Below are 22,225 nucleotides of genomic sequence, written 5' to 3' on the forward strand. Positions count from 1 at the left end.
CAGTGGTACCTCAGGTTAAGTACTTAATTTGTTCTGGAGGTCCGTACTTAACCTGAAACTGTTCTTAACGTGAAGCACCACTTTAGCTAATGGGGCCTCCTGCTGCTGCCGCGCCGCCGGAGCACGATTTCTGTTCTCATCCTGAAGCAAAGTTCTTAACCTGAAGCACTATTTCTGGGTTAGCAGAGTCTGTAACCTGAAGCGTATGTAACCTGAAGCGTATGTAACCCGAGGTACCACTGTATTCTTCTTCCTTGGTGATCACTTGGTAGCCGAGTAAGAGTGTCTTCCATGAACACAGTCTTAACAGTGAGTCCATCTCACCACGACAAGCTGATGATCCTGTGAGCAAATTTAGAACACAGGGCGCCTAGGGCAGTCAGAGGACGCATAACAGGAGCGCCCCACACGGAAATCGGTTTTGCACTGGCATCATGCTCCATTTTGGGAACAACAACAAAAAAGTCGCAACCCCACCATTATCTGCTCTTTGAGGCTTGCAATCCAAATGCAGCCTGGAGTCTGGAAAAGTGATGCAAGCGTGTTTTGTTTTGTTTTTTTAAGCCCATTGCTGAGAAATTGAAACAAGCAGGTGATTAAGAACTGAGTGACTGCGCTGTTTAGTTGCTTAATTCCTTAACCCATTTCCAGGGCAAAAAGCAACAGAACGAAAGGTGCTTACTTCTAAGTAGACATAAGAGTCCCTGTCCAGCACCCTGTTCTCAATAGTGGAAACCCGCAATCAAGGGTAAAGCTACTCTCCCCTGCTGCGGTTTGCAGCGACTGGCATTGCTTCCTCTGCCTGTGGAAACAAGAGAACATAGCCATTGTGGCTAGTAGTAAAACTGTACTCTTTTAAAGCCAGCCACGTTGGCGGCCTCACTTGCTGAGTAAGCAGTTCCGAAAAGGAGGGACTGAGTAAACCAACTCTGCACAGACCAGCAAAAAGAACAGAGAACTGAAACTCATTCCTACCCCCCACCCTCAAACAAAAAAAACACCACTAAGGACTTTGCAGAAGCAGATGGGATCTGAGTTCTAATCTTGCCCCTCCCCAGCTCCTTCGTTTCTGGTTCCTCTTTAGCGACGCTCCCTTGTCTCGTTGCAAAAGCATGTGCAAGTCGTAGAGGATCAGCGCCGACCGGCCTCACAGATCCCAAACTGCCATGTCCAAAATGGCTGCGCGCTGGTCCTTTTCTCCCGGCTGACGAGTTGCCCATCCGGCCGGTGCAACCCCATGCACGCAGCCAGCCTTGCGCTTGGTAAAAGAAAAAGGAATAGGGGGCGGGACGGGGGGGGAGAGCCTTTCCCAGTTTTCTCCAAGCAATGTTCTTGCCCAGTGGGAAAGAACTGCAAACAGCGGAGATTGAGGGTGAGAGGCTGCAAATCAAAAAGGAAGGAAGGAAGGATCTGGCTGCCTTCATCCCCGTCGTGAGATGCGGGGCCGGTGGATCTTGTAAAAAGTCTTGGATCAGCTCAGGCATGCAAGCTTTGCTCCCAGAAATTCTCTCCTGCGCAATCGTGAAAGGTGCAGGGATCCTCTTTTGCATATGCCCCTCTTAAGTTATGTCATTTGTGTTCAAAACCAGTTGCAGCTTTTTCAAAATGCCATCCAGTTGCATCCTGCAGCAGTGAGTTCCATAAGTGACTTGTGCATCGTGCATGTTTTTTGGGGGCTCTTCTGAACCAGCTGGGTTTCACTCTAAAAGGTAAAGGGACCCCTGACCATTAGGTCCAGTCGTGACCGACTCTGGGGTTGCGGCACACATCTTCCTTTATTGGCCGAGGGAGCCGGCGTACAGCTTCTGGGTCATGTGGCCAGCATGACTAAGCTGCTTCTGGTGAACCAGAGCGGCGCACGGAAACGCCGTTTACCTTCCCGCCGGAGCGGTACCTATTTATCTACTTGCACTTTGACGTGCTTTCGAACTGCTAGGTGGACAGGACCTGGGACTGAGCAACGGGAGCTCCCCCCGTCGCGGGGATTCGAACCACCGACCTTCTGATCAGCAAGTCCTAGGCTTTGTGGTTTAACCCACAGCGCCACCCGCGTCCCTGGGGTTTCACTCTACATGGGAAGAAAAACTGTGTTCCAGCGTTGATGAGGGACAATCCTCTCACCTATAAGACCTTTAATCGTGGGATTGTGAGGCATCCAAACCAATCAAATGCAGAGTTGGGTGTGCACTTTGACAATCCAGGGCCTTCCTGATGTTTTGGCGGCTCCCATCAATCAGTTGTGGTCCAAAAAATGTGAGGAGGCAGCCTTGGACTGAGCATCTAGCTCAGTATTGTCTACACTGACTGGCAGCAGCTCTCCGGGGTTTCAGGCAGAGAATGCTGCCAGCCCGATCTGGAGTTGCTGCTGGGGGAATTGAAGCTGAGAACTTCTGCATGCAAAGCAGATGCTCAGCCGCTGAGCTCGGTTGGTGAGGGCTGACTCAGGATCAGGCCAGAGCAACTTGCCACAGCTCAGTTGCCCTGTGGCCAAATTCATAATTGGGGTAATTCTGACAGGTTAGTCTGGGCAGTCAGCAGGAGCCATTAGTTAGGAGCTACAAACCTGAAGTTCCCCCCGTCGCCCCCCGCACATCAGGCATAATCTGGGGAACTGTAGTTTGTTAAGGGCGTAAGAATTGTAGCTCCGTTAGGAGTAAACTCAGGATTCTTTGGGGTTGCTGGCCTGACTCTTAAAGTGCTGTAAATGTGGAAGCCCCACAAATCCCAGAGCCTTTACTAGGTGTACACTCCTCTGAGTAACCAGTGATTAAAAGCTTTAGCAAATGGATGGCTTCTCGCCTTCTGGTTTTAATATAACCCTGACACTTTCTCCCTTGTCTTTTCCTTCCCCTTAGGGGCATGCTGATGAAGAGCTTTTGGACCAGGCCATGGGGGTTATGGCGCCCCCCAGTTGCATCCTTCACCCTCATGGTGCTTCTCTGCTTATTCTGGTTGACGGGCGTAGACGAAAGCTTGGCGTTATCGCCCAACCTCCTGCTCAGCAGCCCTTTCCAAGGTAAGCTACCTGAGGCTCCTGCCCCCTGGTGCGTTGCATGTTGCCTCCCTAACCGTTCTGGGCTCCTTGGGTCCAGCACACCACTCTCTTCCACCCCCACCCCCTGGAATCCCATGTGGGTTTTTATTGATACAGTGGTACCTCAGGTTACAGACGCTTCAGGTTACAGACTCTGCTAACCCAGAAATAGTACCTCTGGTTAAGAACTTTACCTCAGAATGAGAACAGAAATCGCGCGGCGGCAGGAGGCCCCATTAGCTAAAGTGGTACCTCAGGTTAAGAACGGTTTCAGGTTAAGAATGGAATTAATTAAGTTTGTAACCAGAGGTACTATTGTATTTTAAATTGTAAAACAGAAAAATTTAACGAAAATTATATATATAAATAAATAGGTGAACCTTGGGGTCCCTTCCAACTCTACAATTCTTTATCCATATATTGTATTTTACCACAGTTTCAAGCACTCCCCCCCTCCTTTTGACTTCGTTTTGACTTTTTTCCACTTTATTTCCCAACTGAAAATTTTCAATAGGATGAATAATAATAATAATAATAATAATAATGGCATGTTGTTAACCACCCCGTGTTTCCTCCTCGCAGCGTATCGCCTCGTGACCTACTGCCTGTGTCTCACGGAGGCTCCCTTGTTCTTCCTCAACCTGCTCCTCTTTCCGCTGCTGAGTTGGCATCAGGAGCGACGCCAGGGCACTCTGTGCTACCTCCACTCTTCGGCACTTGGCGCTTTCGCCTCGGCCCTCCTCTACCTCCTCCTAGCCTGGCTGCAGGGTGCTCAGGCCGGCTCTGCTGTTGGGGGCTACACCCCCGTGCACCTGGCCTTGCTGGGGTGCCCCCAAGGGCGTCGGAAACAGGGGGGGTCCCGGAGGTGGGCTTCCCCTCCTCTGCTGGCTGTGTTGCTGCTGGGTCTGAGCTGGATTCTCTCCCCCAGCTCTCCTTTCCTCCTGCATCTGAGTGGGCTGCTCACGGGCCTGGCCTGTATCCTTTCCAAAAAGGTGGGTTGGGGGGGCGTATTAACTGATGATTTATGGTGCATCTTGTTGGACCTTGTGAGAGCAGGAGACTGGACCAGGTGGGTCCAGCAACCAGGGTCTGCTTAGGCTCTCATTTTCCTTGACGCTGCAGTCTGGGCTGGGGTCTTCTCCCCGCTGGAATTATCAGAGAGACGCCTGGAAAAGCTGCATGGTGGAATCATCTTTAAGACCCTCCCAGGGAGAGACTCTTTCTTCCACTTCGTCCGGCCCCCAGCAGAACCTGCTGAAATCCTCCCCACCGCCGACCCAGCCACCAGGAGGGACAGGTGAATTGAGAACCCAAGGCTTCCTTTGTAGGGCTGGGCGGGTGAAGGGGTTTTTGTTTGGGACTTAATAATAATAATAATAATAATAATAACAACAATAATAATTTTTATTTATACCCCGCCCTCCCCAGCCAAGGCCGGGCTCAGGGCAGCTAACAAGCAATAATAAAAACAAGTTGAATGATTACAACTTAAAAACAAGATTAAAATACAACATTAAAATATTGAAACAATAAAATGTTAAAATGCAGCCTCATCACAGGAGGAGAAAGGAAAAAGAAAGAGGGGAAGGGAATCAAATTGGCTCCAAGCCAAAGGCCAGGCAGAACAACTCTGTCTTACAGGCCCTGCGGAAAGAAATCAGATCCTGCAGGGCCCTGGTCTCATGAGGCAGAGCGTTCCACCAGGCCGGAGCCAGTGTTGAAAAGGCCCTGGCTCTGGTTGAGGTTAATCAACTTCCTTAGCGCCTGGGACCACTAGGGTGTTGCTATTTATGGACCTTAAGGTTCTCCGTGGGGCATACCAGGAGAGGTGGTCCCGTAGGTACGAGGGTCCTAGGCCGTGAAGGGCTTTAAAGGTCAAAACCAGCACCTTAAATCTGACCCTGTACTCCACCGGGAGCCAGTGCAGCTGGAAAAGCACTGGGTGAATAGGCTCCCATGGCAGAGACCCCGTGAGGAAGACGAGCAGCAGATTGCAGGCAGGGGACATTCCCTGCCCTCTTTGGAGACGCCGGGGATCAAACCTGGGAAACTTCAGATTACAGTCGTAGCTTGGATCCTGAACACCTTGCGAGTCGAACATTTTGGCTCCCGAACGCCGCAAACCCGGAAGTGAGTGTTCTGGTTTGCAAACGTTCTTTGGAACCCAAATGTCCGACGCAGCTTCTGATTGGCTGCAGGAGCTTCCAATCGGAAGCCGCACCTTGGTTTCTGAATGTTTTGGAAGTTGAATGGACTTCTGGAACGGACTCCGTTTGACTTCCAAGGTAGCACTGTATTGGGGAATGATTTGTAATGAAATGAAAAAAATGTTTAAAAGAACATCCCCCCTCTAAAGGCCCAGAGGCTTTTCTTCTGGGTATGATACAGACAGAGGTAACCAGGGGGTGAAAAGACCTATTTATGTACGTAATGACTGCAGCTCGAATTTTGTTAGCTCAGAAATGGAAGGTGGGAGAGGCTCCAAAGAGGGAAGAATGCCGGCTGAAAAATGATGGAATACGCAGAGCTAGCAAGCCTAACCAGCAGGGCAGGAGAACAAGAAGAATGGGTATATAAAGAGGAATGGAGAACATTTGCAGAAAAACCATTGTAAGCAAATGAAAACGCTAGCAGGATTATTGTAAATTCAACGGTATAATTTGGATTAACGTATAATGGAAAGGGGGAAACCAGACGGAGGAAATATAATACAGTCGTACCTTGGCTCCTGAATGCCACAAACCCGGAACTGAGTGTTCTGGTTTGCGAACGTTCTTTGGAACTCGAACGTCCGATGGGGCTTCCGTGGCTTCCGGTTGGCTTTAGGAGTTTCCTGCAGCCAATCAGAAGCCACACTTTGGTTTCCGAACATTTTGGAAGTCAGAACAGACTTCCAGAACGGATTCCGTTCGACTCCCGAGGTATGACTGTACTCAGTTAATTTTGGAAATACAAGGAACCATGGAAGGAGAAGAAGGGAAGTCGTTGGCTGTATTGTTCTATTTTTAATTGTAGGGAAATGTATACCTGAAAATATAATAAGTAAATATTTGGGGGGTGGGGAATTGGGAACCTTCTGCAGGCAAGTGCTCCACCACTGAGCTTCAGTCTTCTTTGGCTCAAGGTCACAGCCTTGCCTATCTTTTTCTCTCTCCCAGGATTCCTCGTTCTCCGGAGTCGCCAACCCAAGCGTTTCCTCCAGCAGATTTCCCTACGCAGCCTCTCTTTCTGTCTTCACCACCTGCCTCTTACTGGAGTGGAGAAACTCCAGCGCTGGAGCAGGAATGCAGGCAGTCAGTTGCTGCTGGTTCCCTGCCCCCCTTCCCCATCCACCATGGGGCTTTAGGTCCTCCTTTCTCGGCCCTCCAAGGATCCCTGATGGATGAAGAGCTGCTCCAAGCCGGGATCCAGGCTTCTCTGCAGGATATGGCGGAGGAAGAGGTGAAACTTTCCAAATCTTCGGTTTCTTCTCTCCGGTAAGTGTTTCCCGGGGGAAAGCTAAAGCTTCCTTCCTGATGGGGTTTGGTGGGGCATCAGAGAGGTGGGTACAGTGCAATCGCATCTCACATGGGGCTTTGGTTCCAAGAGTTCTGTGTGCCTGTGAAAATTGCAGGTCCCCAAACCCTGAGAGCGACCCCTGTGGCTAGTAGGGGTGGGGTCGGGGAGACATTTTGCACCAGGTAATTGCAAGGGTGCAAACAGAGCTTTGAAACTCTCTGCCTTGCTTCGGAAGGCAAGGCCTGCTCAGCACAGCAACTCCAGGAGGCTAGAGATGCTCACGCGAGACTTTCTGGGATCTGGGATGGCTCCGTGAGATTTCACATGAGCATCCCAGAGCTGGCATCCTGAGCAGGCCTTGCCCCCCAAGCAAAGCAGAGCTTAAAAGCTCCTTTCGCCCCAGGTAACCCCACGCAGGCAACAGTACGTTTCCGAGCACAATTCAAAGTGTTGGTCTGAGACCTTTAAAGCCCTAAACGGTCCCGGCCCAGTATACCTGAAGGAGCGTCTCCACCCCCATCGTTCAGCCTGGACACAGAGGTCCAGCTCCGAGGTCCTTCTGGCAGTTCCCTCCCTGCAAGAAGTGAAGTTACAGGGAACCAGGCAGAGGGCCTTCTCAGTAGTGGCACCCACCCTGTGGAACACCCTCCCATCAGATGTCAAGGAAATAAACAACTATCTGACTTTCCGCCCCCTGCCCTTTCAGGCTCCAGCAGCTCCAGAAAATGGGCTTCCCAACCGAGCGGGCAGTTGTGGCGCTGGCAGCCACAGGCCACGTGGAGGGTGCCGTCTCACTGCTGATCGGAGGCCACGTCGGAGACCAAGCCGTGGTGACGGCAGAGAGCCGCTCTGCTCGTTAGTGGCCTCTTCCGGGCACCAGCCAGCGAGTGGACAGAGGTTGGCAAGCCAGCCCGAACAGTGCCAGCATCCTGGCAGAAAACCAGCCACGGCCGGTGGAGTTGAGCGGTGATTCACTGTGGACTCAACTGGGAAGGAAGGAAAGTGAGACCCACCATTGAAGCCAAGGCCATCCCTGCTGCTATGGGGTGGCTGCCGTACAGCCCAGCCAGGCTGGTGCATCACAAGGGCAAAAGTAGGAGACAATGCACATACATCAAGGGCTGCAAGTCACTTGGGAAATCCTCCAAAAGGAGACCCAGTGGCTTCTTCCATCCCATCCTGCGGATTCTTGGAATAACAAAACCAGAGGTTTCTCCTGATTGCAGTCGTTTTTCCACGCGTTCCATGGGTGTTTGTGGAAACCATCTCCCGAGACGTATCAGGAGGTGGCGGGAACACGGGCAAAGGCCGCCCCCAACCCATCTGGGCTGCCACACATTAGGCGTTCGTGAGAAAGGGACCTCTCTCCGTGCCTATGAGCTCTGCCACTCAACTGGGAGTTGTAGCAGGGATCTCAGTTCCGGGGTTCCGAGTTTAAACTAAAGCATCCAGAACTCAAATCTGGGCCTTTCCCATACAGCCACTTTGAAGGGGGGGCAGGGCATTCTCACCCCATGCAGAACAGACTCATGTCTACACTGTATGTTTAACGTACTCTTAAAACGTTCAAAGGAATAACAGATGACTGCGAATTCTGCATTGTTCCCAGTGCTTTTTTTCTGGGGGGACGCATACCCCTAAACATTTTGTGAATCTTTATATTTTGTCCATTTACTGTATTTATTTTCCCCGATTTGAACTATAAAATGGTGATTTTCTTGAGTCAAAATGAAACTACTGCTAAACGTGTGTGTTTTTTTGGGGGGGGGGAGCCCTGGGTGTTCCTAACAGCTTTCAGAGCTGTTCACAAGCTACAGGTGCTAAGATTTTCTGGTGGTGAGCCATGACTCTTAAAGCAGTAGGAGAGGACTTCAAAAAGTCACCTTTGCCAAGCTGATGCCTGATGGACATTTAACAAAATGCAGCAAAGGATCCATACAGAGAGCATCATCTTAACTCAGGTTTGAGGCAAGGCCCTCCACACTCCCTTCAATTCAGGCAGAGGCTCGTGTTCAGTGAAGCTTTATTGACCTGGTCCCTGTTATCAGCCCAAATCCCAGAGAGTACATACATTATATGGAGGCAGACACACATAGATAAACACATACACACATCCTTCTCTCTCCCTGATCTGCTTTGCCCACAAGACTTTGCATTAAGAGTAGTCTGATCGTCTCCCAGGTGCTTGAGGCTTCATGGCAGCACCAGCAGCACCTCCCCACCTGTTCCAACATCTAACCTCGCTTTGAATCACCTTCGCAGCCCACTTGACAACTTGGGATACACGGCTTGCGTGCCGGATCTGATCCGGCTGCTAAAATTGTACCCGGGGATCCAATCAAAAAAGGACTTATGCATGCAAATCCTTTGTTGGGACAGCCACCGATGTGGTTCCTACAACGTCTGCACAGTTCAGCGCTGGCAACTTCTACCAGTGAAGGGAAAATGTTTGTCCTCTCTCCACAAACACACACTGCTGGGCATCCCGAGCGAAAGAGAAGCCCTAGGAATCCCTTTGACCTGACCCTACCAGGGCTCCCCATTCTTAGGAAGTGAGTGGGGAACTTTTGTTTTCCCGGCAAAGATATCATGACGTCTGCCACAACTGCGGTTAAAAACAGTAGTTCAGAAAAGCCCAGTTTCTCTCCTTGGTTATCCTTGCCTGGGCCAGGCTAAGGGGGGAAAGGGGCGATTCAGGAATCGGGAGAAATTTAGTAGAAAAACTAGTTAAATTTCCAGGTCAAAATCCCAAGCAGCAGAAAAACAGCAAGTTACAGGAGAGGGTGCAGTTGTGCTGTGCAGGGGGGGAAATATCCCCATTAAATAGCACCAAGGGATAAACGGCTTTCCCTACGAGACAATCAGGCGGCTGCAAAGAATGCTTGGCGGCTTACTTGTGGCAACAGTTCGTGGGGTGAAGGCGTGGGGTGCATCGCAGCAACCGTTACAGAGACACACACACACACACACACACAACCCTTTGCGCGAAATAAATACGGAAGCAGGTTGTCGGCAAGCAAGCGCCCTCCTCAACACACACCTCCCCACTGCTTCTCCGTGGGGGGGGCAGTCCAAAGTGGGAGGAAGAGGGCTGGGTCTTGGGGGCGGCACCCCAAAAGAGGCCTCTCGTGCCCTCCCCGAAAAGGATGCTCTTTGTCTGCACCTGCCAACGGGCAGGCCAACGGCCCCCTCCTCATTTCCTCTCCTCCTCGCTCCTCTGAGAGAGGTGGTGGGAGATCATCTTGTAAGCTGCCATGCTTTCGTCGCGCTTCCCCCGGTCGTAGCCAGGCATGCTGGTGGAGGAAAGGCCCAGTCCGGATCCCGGTTCTGGTTCTGTCAATGGAGAGGAAGGACAAGCAAGAGTCAGAGCTGAGCTCCTTTTCGTCCACTGCCAAATTTGGCAACCCAAGAACCTCGGCTGTCATTTTGTGATCTTTTTAAAAAAGAAAACAAGTTTCTGGTCCTCATGGTTCCAGAGGTGTGGAAAATATATAGGTGGCTCAAGCGGAAAACCCACAGCTGCCCAGATGTTGCTGGAGTCCCATGCATGGCCAGCAGTCAAGGAGGAAGGGATTTATTGTGCAGCAACTTCTGGAGAGCCTGCAGGTTCCCTATCCCTGCTCAAGTAGAACAAACAGGGTGTGGGTGCTCCTTAGGGATTCTGGGAGTCCCTCCCGCCATGCCTGTATTCAAAGTTGACTGCAAGATCCAGTGTCTTCCAAGAGCAAAAGACTTGATTTCCTTAGTGTAAACTAAACTAACTCCTGTTCCAAATGAATCTGAAGTGGAGAAACTGCAGAAGGAATCTCACCTTAGAATGAGCCTATCCCAGCCTTGGGTTCCCCAAACATTGTTGTGCTACAACTCCCAGCCACCTTTGATTCATGCTGGCTGGTGCTGGTGGGAGTTGTGACATCAGAGGACACATGGGTGGGGGAAAGCTGCCTAACTGGGCATCTAGCAACATCGCCTGGCTGCAGCAGGCAGGTGGAACCCTCACCTGCATGGGCAATGTATCTGAATGACAGGGAACAGGATGCAGGGGAGAAGCTGTCCCCATCGTATGTCCTGATTTGGAGCTCCTGCTGCAAACAGAATGCTGCAAAGTCACGTCTCTTAGCTGCGGTCAGCCACCGGACTCCCCTACTCAAACCTCTGCACTGGTTCCCTGCTAACATCGTTCTGGGATTGGTTGGTGCATTCACAGGTGGGTGAAGAGGCGGATCAGCGCTGAGCCGACCTCCTCCAGGCAGACTTAAGCTACAAGGTGCAAGCTGGCTTGAGAGGAGACTGCCACTGAGCATGCACAGACTTCCGTCGGAAAGGCAGGCCCGCTCCATGCTGTTGGATACCCAGCCGTCTGACAAATCCAATACACCCTCAAGCTGGCGTTAACTTTTGGTGCAAGGCAAGCAATTTTTTTTAACTTCTGAGCTCATGCTTGGAGGGGTGGGGAGGAAGAGGAGCAGTCCCTCCCCACCCCAGCCAACACCAGATGTATCCCCCTTAAGTCTCCCTCCACCCCACCCCGGTGGCTATGGGTCAGGAAAGGCAAAATCCCACATAAAAGCAGCTCTGACTGCAGCAGGGCTATGGAGAGGGAGAATTAAAAACCTGGACATTGTGGACTAGTGGCATGCAGAGTTTGGGGCGGGATGACGGGGAAGGAGAGAAAGCCCATGTCTGCAAGCAAAGTGTGGGGGGGGTTCCTCCTGGCCATGGGCTCTCTGCATTGGTGAATGCAGCATGCTAGGGAAAAAGGGAGAGGGAGAGAGGGGGAGCCCCCCCCCTCTGTTGTTACCTGGCCAGATGATAGCTTCCAGCAAGGTGACCCTCCTAGACAAGAGCTTCAGCTGGGCCTGCTGCTCTAGGAAGCTTCGTAAGCTAATGGCCTGATGGGAGATTGAGAAGAGCAGAGCGGAAATTCATTCACCCTCGTTATGGGGAAAGGGTGGAGAGGAGGGGAGAGGGAAAGGGGTCTGAATCGGGAATCTTTGGAGGGGTGTGTGACTGCGGGTGGAGAATTTGGGCAGGGGGCTCAGAAGATATAAAGGTGATAATTCCCCAAGACACGATACAGGGTTTTCCACTCTTTACTTATGGGGATCAGGGGCATGTAAAAGCCTGTGCCTTTTTAAAAAGGAGGGGTGGTTCTGTTTCTCAAAGTTTCACGCAGAAAAGGAGCTGTGTGCTGGTAGTTAACTTCATTATCAAATTGCAGAATCTTAAAGGGTCATCTAACCCAATGCCCTGCAATGCAGGAAGAGTTTTTTTCTTGGAAGGAAATAAAATAAAATAATAAAATATAATAAATATGATATAATAAAGCTTCCCATTGGTAGACCTCTGTTCTCTGTAGTGGCTGAGGCAACCCAGTCAGATGGGTGGGGTACAAGTATTATTATTATTATTATTATTATTATTATTATTATTATTATTATTATTTTTGGAACAGGCACCTCCAGAATCACTAAGGCACATACTGATTCACCCAATGGCTCCAGAGGATGCAATGGGAAGGTTTCACCATCCATCACCCCCTAAGAGCTCTCACTTTGCACGGAGAAAGCAGAAGTTTTTCCGCCCTCTCTCGTAAACGCTGGAATTCATGGATACCCAATGACACTGATTGCTGGAAAATTCAGGACAGAGAAAAGTTCTCATTCAGGCAGCACAGAGCTAAACTATGGCACTTGCTCCTGCAGGAGGTTGTGACGACGCCAACTTGGATTGCATTAAAAGGAGATTAGGCCCACTCATAGGTTCAGGCAATTAGTAGTTACTAGCCGGAATGGCTTCCACTGTCGGAGGCAATAAATGTTTCTGAATCTCAGATGCTGGGAATCACAGTTGGGCAGAGTGCTCTTCAACTGATGTCCTGCTTGTGGGGCTTCCCATTGGAGTAGCTTGTTGGCCACTGTGAGAGTGGGATGCTGGACTAGATCGGCATCCCTTAGCCTGAGCCATCAGAACTGTTCAGATGCTCTCACAAGGCTGGAGTCCAGACCCTTCAAGTGTCCCTATTTTCCAGGGACGTCCCTGATTTAGAGAAGCCATCCCAGTTGTCATAATGGCTGTCATATCCTTCCAGTTATAGAAGGTCTGTATTTTGTAGTGTACACCATTCCCTGATCCAGGAGAGATAGGCTGCCTCATAATAGAGTTCCAAATCTGGCAGGGAAAATCACCCTCTTTCTTTGATATCAATTGATAGTTTATGTTTAATCCTTGTCCTGCTTTTCCTAAAGATGTCCCTATTTTCCTTGGAAAAAATGATGCAGAAATGACTCCTGAGTTGTCTGAAGGCAATCCTGTATAGGGAAGGTTTTAAAAAAATGTTTAATTATGTTTTCATATATGTTGGAAGCTTCCCAGAGTGGCTGGGGCAACCCAGTAAGATGTGTGGGGTATAAATAGTAAAATGGAATGGGATGTCCCTATTTTCATCTGAGAAAGTTTGGAGGGCATGGGAGTCTAAATCTACATGCTGCTCCCAACTTAAAGAGGTATCTCTTCTGAGATGCAGACCCTCCAAGTGTCCCTGTTTTCCAGGGACAGGCCCAGATTTACAGAAGCTGTCCCGGTTTCTGATTTGATCCCAGAATGTCCCTCTTTTCCTCAGAATGTCCCTCTTTTCATTGGAGAAATGCTGGAGGGTATGGAGTTATGAGACCCCCCGAGCTAAGGAGATGACTGCAACCTTTAGAAGACATCCGAAGGCAGCCTTGTATAGGGAAGTTTTTTAATGTTTAATCTTTTGTTATGTTTTTATATACATTGGAAGCCACCCACAGTGGCTGGGGCAACCCAGTCAGATGGCTGGGGTATAATAATAATAATGGAATAGGATACCCCTATTTTCACTGGGAAAATGATGGAAGGGTATGGAGATCCCAATCCAGGAAGCAGCCCTGCTTTCCACCTTTCTGCATCCTCCTCACCTCCAGCACACATCCTGGAATGCCCCTCGAGTGGAAAGGTGGGGAAATGAATTAACGCAAGGAGGTTTGAGCAAGTGGCGCTGTGGTCTAAACCACAGAGCCTAGGGCTTGCCGATCAGAAGGTTGGCGGTTCGAATCCCTGCGATGGGGTGAGCTCCCGTTGTTCGGTCCCAACTCCTGCCAACCTAGCAGTTCGAAAGCACGTCAAAGTGCAAGTAGATAAATAGGTACTGCTCCGGCGGGAAGGTAAACGGCATTTCCGTGCGCTGCTCTGGTTCACCAGAAGCGGCTTAGTCATGCTGGCCACATGACCCGGAAGCTGTCTGTGGACAAACGCCGGCTCCCTTGGCCTATAGAGTGAGATGAGCGCCGCAACCCCAGAGTCGTCCGCGACTGGACCTAATGGTCAGGGATACCTTTACCTTTAAAAGCCCTTTTTGTCACAAACTGACCCCAATAAATTGATGGTTGCATTAAAATATCAGCTATACTGATCCAGGGTTGTTATACACACTTGCCTGTGAGTAAACTCAGCTGAACTGGGTGGCAATTACTTCTGAGTAAATGAGCCTAGGATTGTTCAGAAAGTTGCGCTCTCCGTTGAAAGGGAGCGCAAGTGGCTGTTCTCTCCTGCTGCTGCCACCAGAGGGCACTGAGCTCCTACCTTATTGGGGGTGTAGCCACCAGAAGCCCACAACCTCCGTTTCCCCACACTGAGCATGTTCAAACTACTGCACATGCTCAGCAGTAGCAACTGAAGCTCTCTGCCCACACTTTGGAAATTTCACAGTTCAATACAAGACTACATAGGAGACCCGGGGGAATCAAACTGCTTTGACTGCTCTGTTTTATTATTGTGGTTTTTTGCAAAGCAATTTCCCCCAATATAATGCAGCTTCGTATAGTCTTTTCACGAGGACAGCATTTAGTCCATACACCATAGCAGAAGTGTTTTCACTAATGTAATGGTTTATATGCACTCTAAGATATGTGTTTTTGAACACATCATTCGGCAGCAGAACTGCACCGAAAATTCAGAGGAGTGCAAATTTCACAGGAGGGCTGTGTTTCGGTTCACACATTGGTGTGGACACTGCAAATTAGGGAGGCTTCCTTTGAAATGCAGATGGAATCGTATTTCCCCCCCACCCCATCCCTGGCTGGGGCTGATGGGAGTTGTAGTCCAAAACATCTGGGGAGGGGACCAGGTCAGGGAAATCAGACTTGGATCTCACAGCCTCAATTTTCGGTCAAACAACAAGAAGAAAAGATGCTACTCTGCAGTAGGAAATTCGGGGAGGTGGGCATTTTTGAGAGAAAAACCCTGGAGGGAAAATCTGCCTTGTGTGTGTGTCTAATTCCACTACACTCCACCCCATCAAAAGTCCTTGGTTGTGGGCAATATGGTCGTTCTCTGTACAGTCGTACCTCGGGCTGAAGTAGCTTCGGGATAAGTATTTTCACGTTGCGTGCTGCGGCGACCCGGAAGTAACGGAGCGCGTTACTTCCGGGTTTCGCCGCTCGCACATGCGCAGATGGTCAAAACGACATCACGAGCATGTGCGGAAGCAGCAAATTGCGACCTGCACATGCGGATGCGTGTTGCGTTTGCTTCTGGATGCGAACGGGGCTCTGGAACGGATCCTGTTCGCATCCAGAGGTACCACTGTACTGTATTTCTGCTGCCAGGAAAAGGAGGGTGGTGCTTATGGGATTGTCTGCCTCAGGTGCTAACTTAGGGACTCTGCATATTCTCCTGTCTTTAGATCGTTTGTGTGGCCTTGAGCAGAGGCTAGCTCCAAGTCTGGCCCAGACTGGCTTCATCTGCGTCCACACCAACACCCCATCCTAAAAACACCAGCCCCACCCTGGGCCTGATTCCCCACCTGCCTTGTTTGAGTGCTTTGATTGGAAAATGACTTTTGGTTAGTAATATTCTTTGAATGGTTTTTTTATTGTATATCCCCCAATTTTATGCTATGCTTTTGAGGGGAAAATATGTCCCACTCCAATGTGTTCCCCAAAGGCCTCCTCTCTCTGCCTTGAACCAAGTTCAGCTGAGTGATAAGCGTAAGAAGACCTGGTCTTCCTAAGATCTGCAGTCCATCTCTATCTATCTGTCTGGTAACCATGCTCAGAAGCAGAAAAGTTCATCCCTGTACAAGGAAGGAGGGCAATTTGTCTACGTTTTATCTGAGCCCGATGCTGTAAGAGTACATTTTTCTATAAGGATCCCCTGTTTGGAGAGTTCCTTTTCTATTCCTCTCCCATGACCACTGATTGTATGAGCACAAATAAAACTAACACCGGACTGAGAAATCTTTCTCTGCATGAATTTTGAAATCCATGACACTCTACAAGTTTTGTTGAGTTGTTTAGAGCCTCTCTATATAGCAAGTGACTAGTAAACAATGTTTCCGTGCGCTCTGGTTTCTGTCACGGTGTTCCGTTGCACCAGAAGCAGTTTAGTCCTGCTGGCCACATGACCTGGAAAGCTCTCTGTGGACAAACGCCGGCTCCCTCAGCCTAAAAGTGAGGTGAGCACCACAACCCCATAGCCGCCTTTGACTGGACTTAACCATCCAGGGGTCCTTTACCTTTTTTTTACCATAGTGACTAGTAAAAGTTCAACATATGACAAAAAGTAGTACAGTGGCACCTTGGTACTCAAACGCCTTGGTTCTCAAATGAAAACCTAGAAGTGTTCCAGTTTTCAAATGCTTTTCGGAAGCCGAATGTCCGATGTGACTGTTGGCACCTGCACCAATCAGAAGCCGCACCTTGGTTTTCGAACCAAGCGGACTTCCGGAATGGATTAAGTTTGGCGCTTTTGTTTTTGCTATTTATTTTGCGTTTTTGTTTTTGAGGCTTTTTCGGTTAATTTGTTTTTGTGACTGTGTGGAACCCAGTTCAGCTACTGATTGATTGACTGATTGATTGATTGTGTGACTGCGGAAATGGATAAAAGCCCCCCCATCCAAACAATGACTATCATCAGTGCAGGTAAGAAGAAAAAAAGTTTTTAAATTTTTATCATCTGCAATACTTATTTATTTTACAGTACATTGATTATTGCTTTCATTTAATGGATCAATAGTCTCGTTAGATAGTAAAATTCATGTTAAATTGCTGGGGGGGTTGTATTTTTTAAATTGCTGTTTTAGGGGTTGTTTTTAAAAGTCTGGAACAGATTAATCCGTTTTGCATTACTTTCTATGAGAAAGCCGCCTTGGTTTTGGAACGCTTTGGTTTTGGAACGGATTAAGTTTGAGAACCAAGGTACGACTGTAATGTTTTGAAGGACAGTTGGTTTAGAAGTCCCTAACTCAATGGCGCAGAGGACCATTTCTATATGTGCTATAGAAGCAAGTGAGGGGGAGATGAGGTTTGTCCACCTGGGAAGGTATCCCATTTAGGAGAAGGATAACTCTGGTCCTAAACCTCCGCTGCCTTTTTTTGGGAGAAGAAAAGGCCATGGAGTAAACCTACACAGATCCAGAATGGAGTCCCTAAAACGGTTGGAGGGTGCCTTGCATGCCTCCTCCTGGCAACTGCTGCAGCCAAGGTGGTACCAAACGTCTTGCTCTGTTTTCCTTTACACACTGCTCAGGTTTGCGCTCCGGGCAGGTCACTTAGGTCCTGCTAACGCAGGAGTTTGGGTTCACCTCTGGAAGTGCATTCCATTGTCTCTTGAGACAAACAAATGCCAACAAAAACAACCATTGGGGGGGAATCTGCTTCTGCCAGCAGACCCTGTGCAACCACTTCCTGATGTCACCATGGACATTGCCATGGAGACTGTGCCATGGCTGAGCCGCCCTCAACGCATTGTGCCAGGCCTGCTGCCCACAGGACCCAGAGAGTCAGTCCAGTAGCCAGTCAGGGGCGTAACTGAACCCCTGGATTTTGCAAAAGGCTGCAAGAACACGGCAAACCACCCTAAGCAGATCACCATACAGACCTGGGTGGGGCCTCCCCCATGGTGGCCCCCTTTTTCCTGACCCCTCCTGGCCCGGGGGCCCCGCGGGGGGAATTTTGTCCTCCTGTCTGTCTCTACTCACCATGCAGCCCAATCATTGTTTCCAAGATTAAAACCCTCTCAGCTAAAATCTTCAAAGCCTCTCGCAGCTGGTGCAAACCCTCCCCCTGCGGACGAAAGAGAGACAGACACAGCCGTGAAGGGGACGCACGTGCAGGGGTGGGTGTGTGTGTGTGTGTGTGCATGCGCACAAATACGTGCAAATAGGAGAGGGAGTGGGGGGGGGTGAGCTGAGGCTTGGCATGCCTAACCCTCCCTCCCGTCCGCATTTGTTTCAGCCATCAGAAATGACAACAACACACCCACACACACACCCAAGGGGCGCAAATGCAAACAGAGCATCTATCAAGTATCTATCATGCATGTGCAGTCCTTTAAGGAGTTTGAGCAAACAGTATCATTCAGCTGGTGCAGCTCGCAGGGAGAGAAAGATATGATCAGAGGGAAAGTGTGTTTCGTCCTGAAACTGGGGCAGCTTCACCTCGTACCCTGGATGAGCTGCCTTATCGTTCCTTTTGCCTGTGGCCCTGCCCACCCCAAGCATTCCTCCCCCCCAAAAGGGAATGTGGTTTTCAGGCTGGAGAAAGTTTCTTAACTCTGCATTACACCATCAGAAATCTTCCTGAGCCAGTGCTGTGTTGGCACCCAATATTCTTGAAAGACCTACATTGGCTCCCAATACGTTTCCGAGCACAATTCGAAGTGTTGGTGCTGACCTTTAAAGTCCTAAACGGCCTCGGTCCAGTATATCTGACGGAGCGTCTCCACCCCCATCGTTCTACCTGGACACTGAGGTCCAGCACCGAGGTTCTGGTGGTTCCCTCACTGCAAGAAGCCAAGTTACAGGGAACCAGGCAGAGGGCCTTCTCGGTGGTGGCTCCCTCCCTGTGGAACGCCCTCCCACCAGATGTCAAAGAGAACAACACCTACCAGACTTTTAGAAGACATCTGAAGGCAGCCCTGTTTAGGGAAGCTTTTAATGTTTGATGTATTACAGTATTTTAATTTTTTTTTGGAAGCCGCCCAGAGTGGCTGGGGGGACCCAGCCAGATGGGCGGGGTATAAATAAATTATTATTATTATTATTATTATTATTATTATTATTATTATTATTATTCCCTGCCCTCACTCCAGGTGCCCGCCCTCTGCCCGCTAAGCTAGCCAGCTGCCCTCAGGTGCAGAAGAGGATGCTGTCTTGGCACCAGTGCCACTTGGGTGCCACCTTCTGCATGGTTAGTGTCAGACTAGGACCTGAGAGAGATCAAATCAGTGAAGCTCGCCTCGGCCAGTCCCTCCTTCTCAGCCTAACCTACCTCGCAGGGTTGTTGTTGAATGAGGAGGGGGAGGGCCATGTAGCTGCTTAGAGGAGAAAGGTGGGCTTTAAATGCAAAATAGATAAAGCCACAGGAGACCTTCTGTGCTGCTTTTGCACATGTAGAAAGCTGGGTTATAGAGAAGCAGGCTGCTGGGTCCAACCAGAAGCTCCCGCAGGAAGGATGCCAAATCAAAGCAAAGAAAATGAACGGAAGAACCACAGTGGCACAGAGCCCCAAATACGGCCGCCTGGGCTTGGTGTAGAGAAGACATGAGTTTTCCCTCCTTGCTCAGGAAGTCAGGTGTGTAGGCACAGCAGAAGCACATGCGTGGGAGGTTAGTAGCAGGGGGTGGTCCCAAATGCAGCGACCTCGAGGGTGGCATGGAGGTGGAGAGAGAGACAGATGCAGTAACCAGATTCCCAGAGCTATATCCCTGAGGCCACATTCCCACCATCCCTTTTAAAGTGCTTTGATGCCACTCGGAACAGTCAGGGCTTCCCCCAAAGGATTCTGGGAGCTGTAGTTTGTTACAGCGGCTAAGCAGTGTTAGGGGAGACCCCCTATTCCCGCTCAGTCCCCAGAGTTCTCTGGGAAAGAGCAATGACTGTTAAACCACTCTGAGGACTGCAGCTCGAGGAGGGGGAGAGGGGTCTCAGCATCCTTAACTAACTACAGCTCCCAGAATCCTTTGGGGGAAGCCGCAACTGTGTGAAAGGGAATGACACTGATTTAAATGTATGGGGCGAGGGGAGAACAGCCCTTCTCACTTCCACCTGGAAGGAGGGGAAACTATCCCAGGGAGAGCTAGGAAAGCAACGTCCCAAGTTGGGGCGAGCGAGACAGCTGAACCTAAAAGCAGGAACATCTTTCCAGTTACAAGCAAAGGCATGGTGGAAGCTGCTTGCCGGCGAGTCAGAGCATCCGTCCATCTCACTCAACGCTGTCTGCAGAGGGGGTTCTCAAAGCGGTCAATACTGACTCCCTCCCTGGAGGTTGGTGGGTTTGTGCCGGGGCTGAATGAAAACATCCTAGGCACAGAAAAGGCACTTGTGGCCTATACAGTCGTACCTTGGAAGTCAAACATAATCTGTTCCGGAAGTCCGTTCGACTTCCAAAACGTTCGGAAACCAAATTGCGGCTTCTGATTGGCTGCAGGAAGCTCCTGCAGCCAATCGGAAGCCGCGGAATACCCGTCAGATGTTCTGCTTCCAAAAATAGTTTGCAGACCAGAACAGTCACTTCTGGGGTTGTGGCGTTCAGAATCCAAAACGTTCAAGAATTAAGCTGTTTGAAAACCAAGGTACGACTGTAGTGGGAATTAGGAGTCTCAGAAATCAAGGGCACGAGCATGTACAGAGTGCCAATGAGGAATCTTTGCACCTAATAAGATGATTCTGCAATGCAACAATACTCCGTATCCTTTTGTTTATGATTCCTAGCAATGGGGATTAATAAATGTTTGTTACAGATCGATTTTTCTTGACTTTATCTCATTCCCGTTGGGTTGGGGGTCGGTGACGACTTCCTAAGCTCACAAAAGGGGTCCATGAAGTCGGGGGGTTGGGAAGCCCGGTCTGCACTGACCAGCAGCAACTCTTTGTGGTTGTTGTTTTTACAAAGGCGGTCTTTCCCATCCACAGGTGGAGACTGAACCAGATGCCCTACCAGTGAGCTACAGCCCTTCCCAAGTCTTCCCCGTTAAGGGGAGGGCATCTCTTCAACTCAGACTTCCCCAAACTGGTGCCCTCCAGATCTTTTGGACTACAATTTCCATCAGACCCGGCCAGTGGCAGAGGTAATGCAAAGCGAACTCTGCCCCCACTTTTGCACCATATGCAACAACAAACAGAGCAGAGGGCTAAGATCTGCCCTCCTCCCAGAGCAAGGGTGGGGAATCTCAGTAGTTTCTGCCTGACTGGAAATGTACCCTTCAAATCTGACCAGGTCTCTGGCTTGACAGGATGGAGGGGGAGAAACTGCCCTATTGTACAAAGGTGGAATTTACATGTGTTGCCCCGCCTCTGGCCACGCCCACCACTAGTATGTGCCCCCCCCCGGGCAGAAAAAGGTCCCAATTCTGTGCCTCAGAGGAACAGACAGAACACAGGAGTTCTGGCACCAGCACACCAAGCCCCTGGGCAGAGTGGGGTGAGTGGGGTTCAGTGGGGGTGGCGGTCAGGGAAAGAGACAGGCAGGCAGAGAGCCCTCAGACAAGGATCCCCGGATATTTCCCCCCATCTCTAGAATTTGAGGCGTATTCCAAGTCAGGAGTGGGGAACTTTGAGCCTTCCAGATGTTGCTAAACTACAACTCCCATCATCACCATCATCATCATCCCTGGCCGTTAGCCACGTTTGCCGAGGCTGATGGGAGTTGTAGTCCAGCAACAACATCCATAGGGCCCAAGGTGCCCCCACAACTGTTCTCCGTGCTTCATTTATGGCCTTTGCTTCTGGCCTGGCTGAGCTCGCAATACGATCCCAGATCGGAGCCCGGCTACGTTCATGAGGAATGGGCAAATTCTCTCCATTTCGTGTTTCCTCAAACTGAAGTTCACTTTCCCTGCCGTTCTGCAATTTAATTTTTAAGTCCACAGCAATCTGAGACTCGCTTTCACCTAACACAGAGAGTTTTGCACTCATTTTTTTCCTTACACGTGCAGAGTTTTACATGCAATTCTCCCTGACATATTTCTCAGAAGACTATTTGGCATGGCAAATTTAATAACAGTAGTAATACTAGGCTTTTTTAGTATGCTTTCCTCCACAAATATACGCATTTTTCTGGACACTTACCCCAGATATATGCAAACCAAACCAAACCAACCCCCCCCCCAGTTCCTTAGCATTCATTTGGGCTCACTCTCCAGGAGGAAATTTTTCATTGCAACATTTGGATATATGAAAGTTTTTTTGGGGGGGGCTGCATTTTTGTTTTCATGTCTTGTTTTGAAAAATGCAAATCAAGGTAGGTTCGCCTTTAAAATGCAGAGAGTTAAGACCCTCTATTCTCCCTCACAGAGCTACAATTCCCAGAATTGTCTGGGAACAAGGGTTTATTTTAGGTGAGCTTACCTACTGCATAAGGTAGGACTAGTGAACCTTTTGGAGTCTTCCAACTCTACAACTCTGTGATTGCTTAGCCACTCTGGCAATTGTAGCTTTGGGAATGGGGAATTTGGGGGTGGTCCTAAAAAACCCTCAGCACCCGTAACAAACTACAGCTCACAAGATTCTTTGGGGGCAAGCCACGACTGTTAATAGTGATATGATACTGCTTTAAATGGATGGGATGGGTGATGACCTGAGCGTTTTGATGACTGGAGCAGATGTTATTTCAAGGGGCAGCAATGAAACAGAGCACAATGCAAAAAAGCTCCTGGAGACTTTTGCAAGGG

At 49.7% G+C, this 22,225-nt stretch overlaps 2 protein-coding genes across 13 annotated transcripts in view; one reads left to right on the forward strand and one right to left on the reverse strand.

Annotated features, from left to right (window-relative positions):
- Positions 1–739: 739 nt before the first annotated feature.
- RHBDD3 (rhomboid domain containing 3) lies at positions 740–8,261 on the forward strand. Of its 7 annotated transcripts, none has more exons than XM_083590363.1 (6): positions 740–1,262; positions 2,856–3,016; positions 3,617–4,009; positions 4,157–4,331; positions 6,193–6,475; positions 7,239–8,261. In XM_083590363.1, the coding sequence occupies exons 2-6, from the start codon at positions 2,860–2,862 to the stop codon at positions 7,500–7,502; spliced, it is 1,272 nt and encodes a 423-aa protein (XP_083446489.1). In that variant the 5' UTR covers positions 740–1,262; positions 2,856–2,859; the 3' UTR covers positions 7,503–8,261. The 7 variants fall into 7 exon arrangements, with proteins under 7 accessions (XP_083446489.1, XP_083446492.1, XP_083446491.1 ...); XM_083590366.1 differs by having other exon boundaries at positions 868–1,528; positions 6,193–6,510; XM_083590365.1 differs by having other exon boundaries at positions 1,039–1,262; positions 6,193–6,510.
- Positions 8,262–8,541: 280 nt separating this feature from the next.
- EMID1 (EMI domain containing 1) overlaps positions 8,542–22,225 on the reverse strand; it is a 67,894-nt gene continuing 54,210 nt past the window's right edge. For 2 of the 6 annotated variants that reach the window (XM_083590325.1, XM_083590326.1), the window contains exons 15-16: positions 17,535–17,619; positions 8,542–9,865 (exon numbers count right to left, since the gene is read on the reverse strand). In XM_083590325.1, the coding sequence (XP_083446451.1) occupies positions 9,726–9,865; positions 17,535–17,619 (225 nt within the window). In that variant the 3' untranslated portion in view covers positions 8,542–9,725. Of the gene's footprint in view, positions 9,866–11,333; positions 11,425–17,534; positions 17,620–22,225 lie in introns of all 6 variants that reach the window. The other 4 variants (XR_014542426.1, XM_083590323.1, XM_083590324.1 and 1 more) reach the window with 4 other exon arrangements.

The sequence above is a fragment of the Podarcis filfolensis genome (genome assembly GCF_964270895.1).
Source record: "Podarcis filfolensis genome assembly, chromosome: 16".
In the NCBI taxonomy this organism is placed as follows: domain Eukaryota; kingdom Metazoa; phylum Chordata; class Lepidosauria; order Squamata; family Lacertidae; genus Podarcis; species Podarcis filfolensis.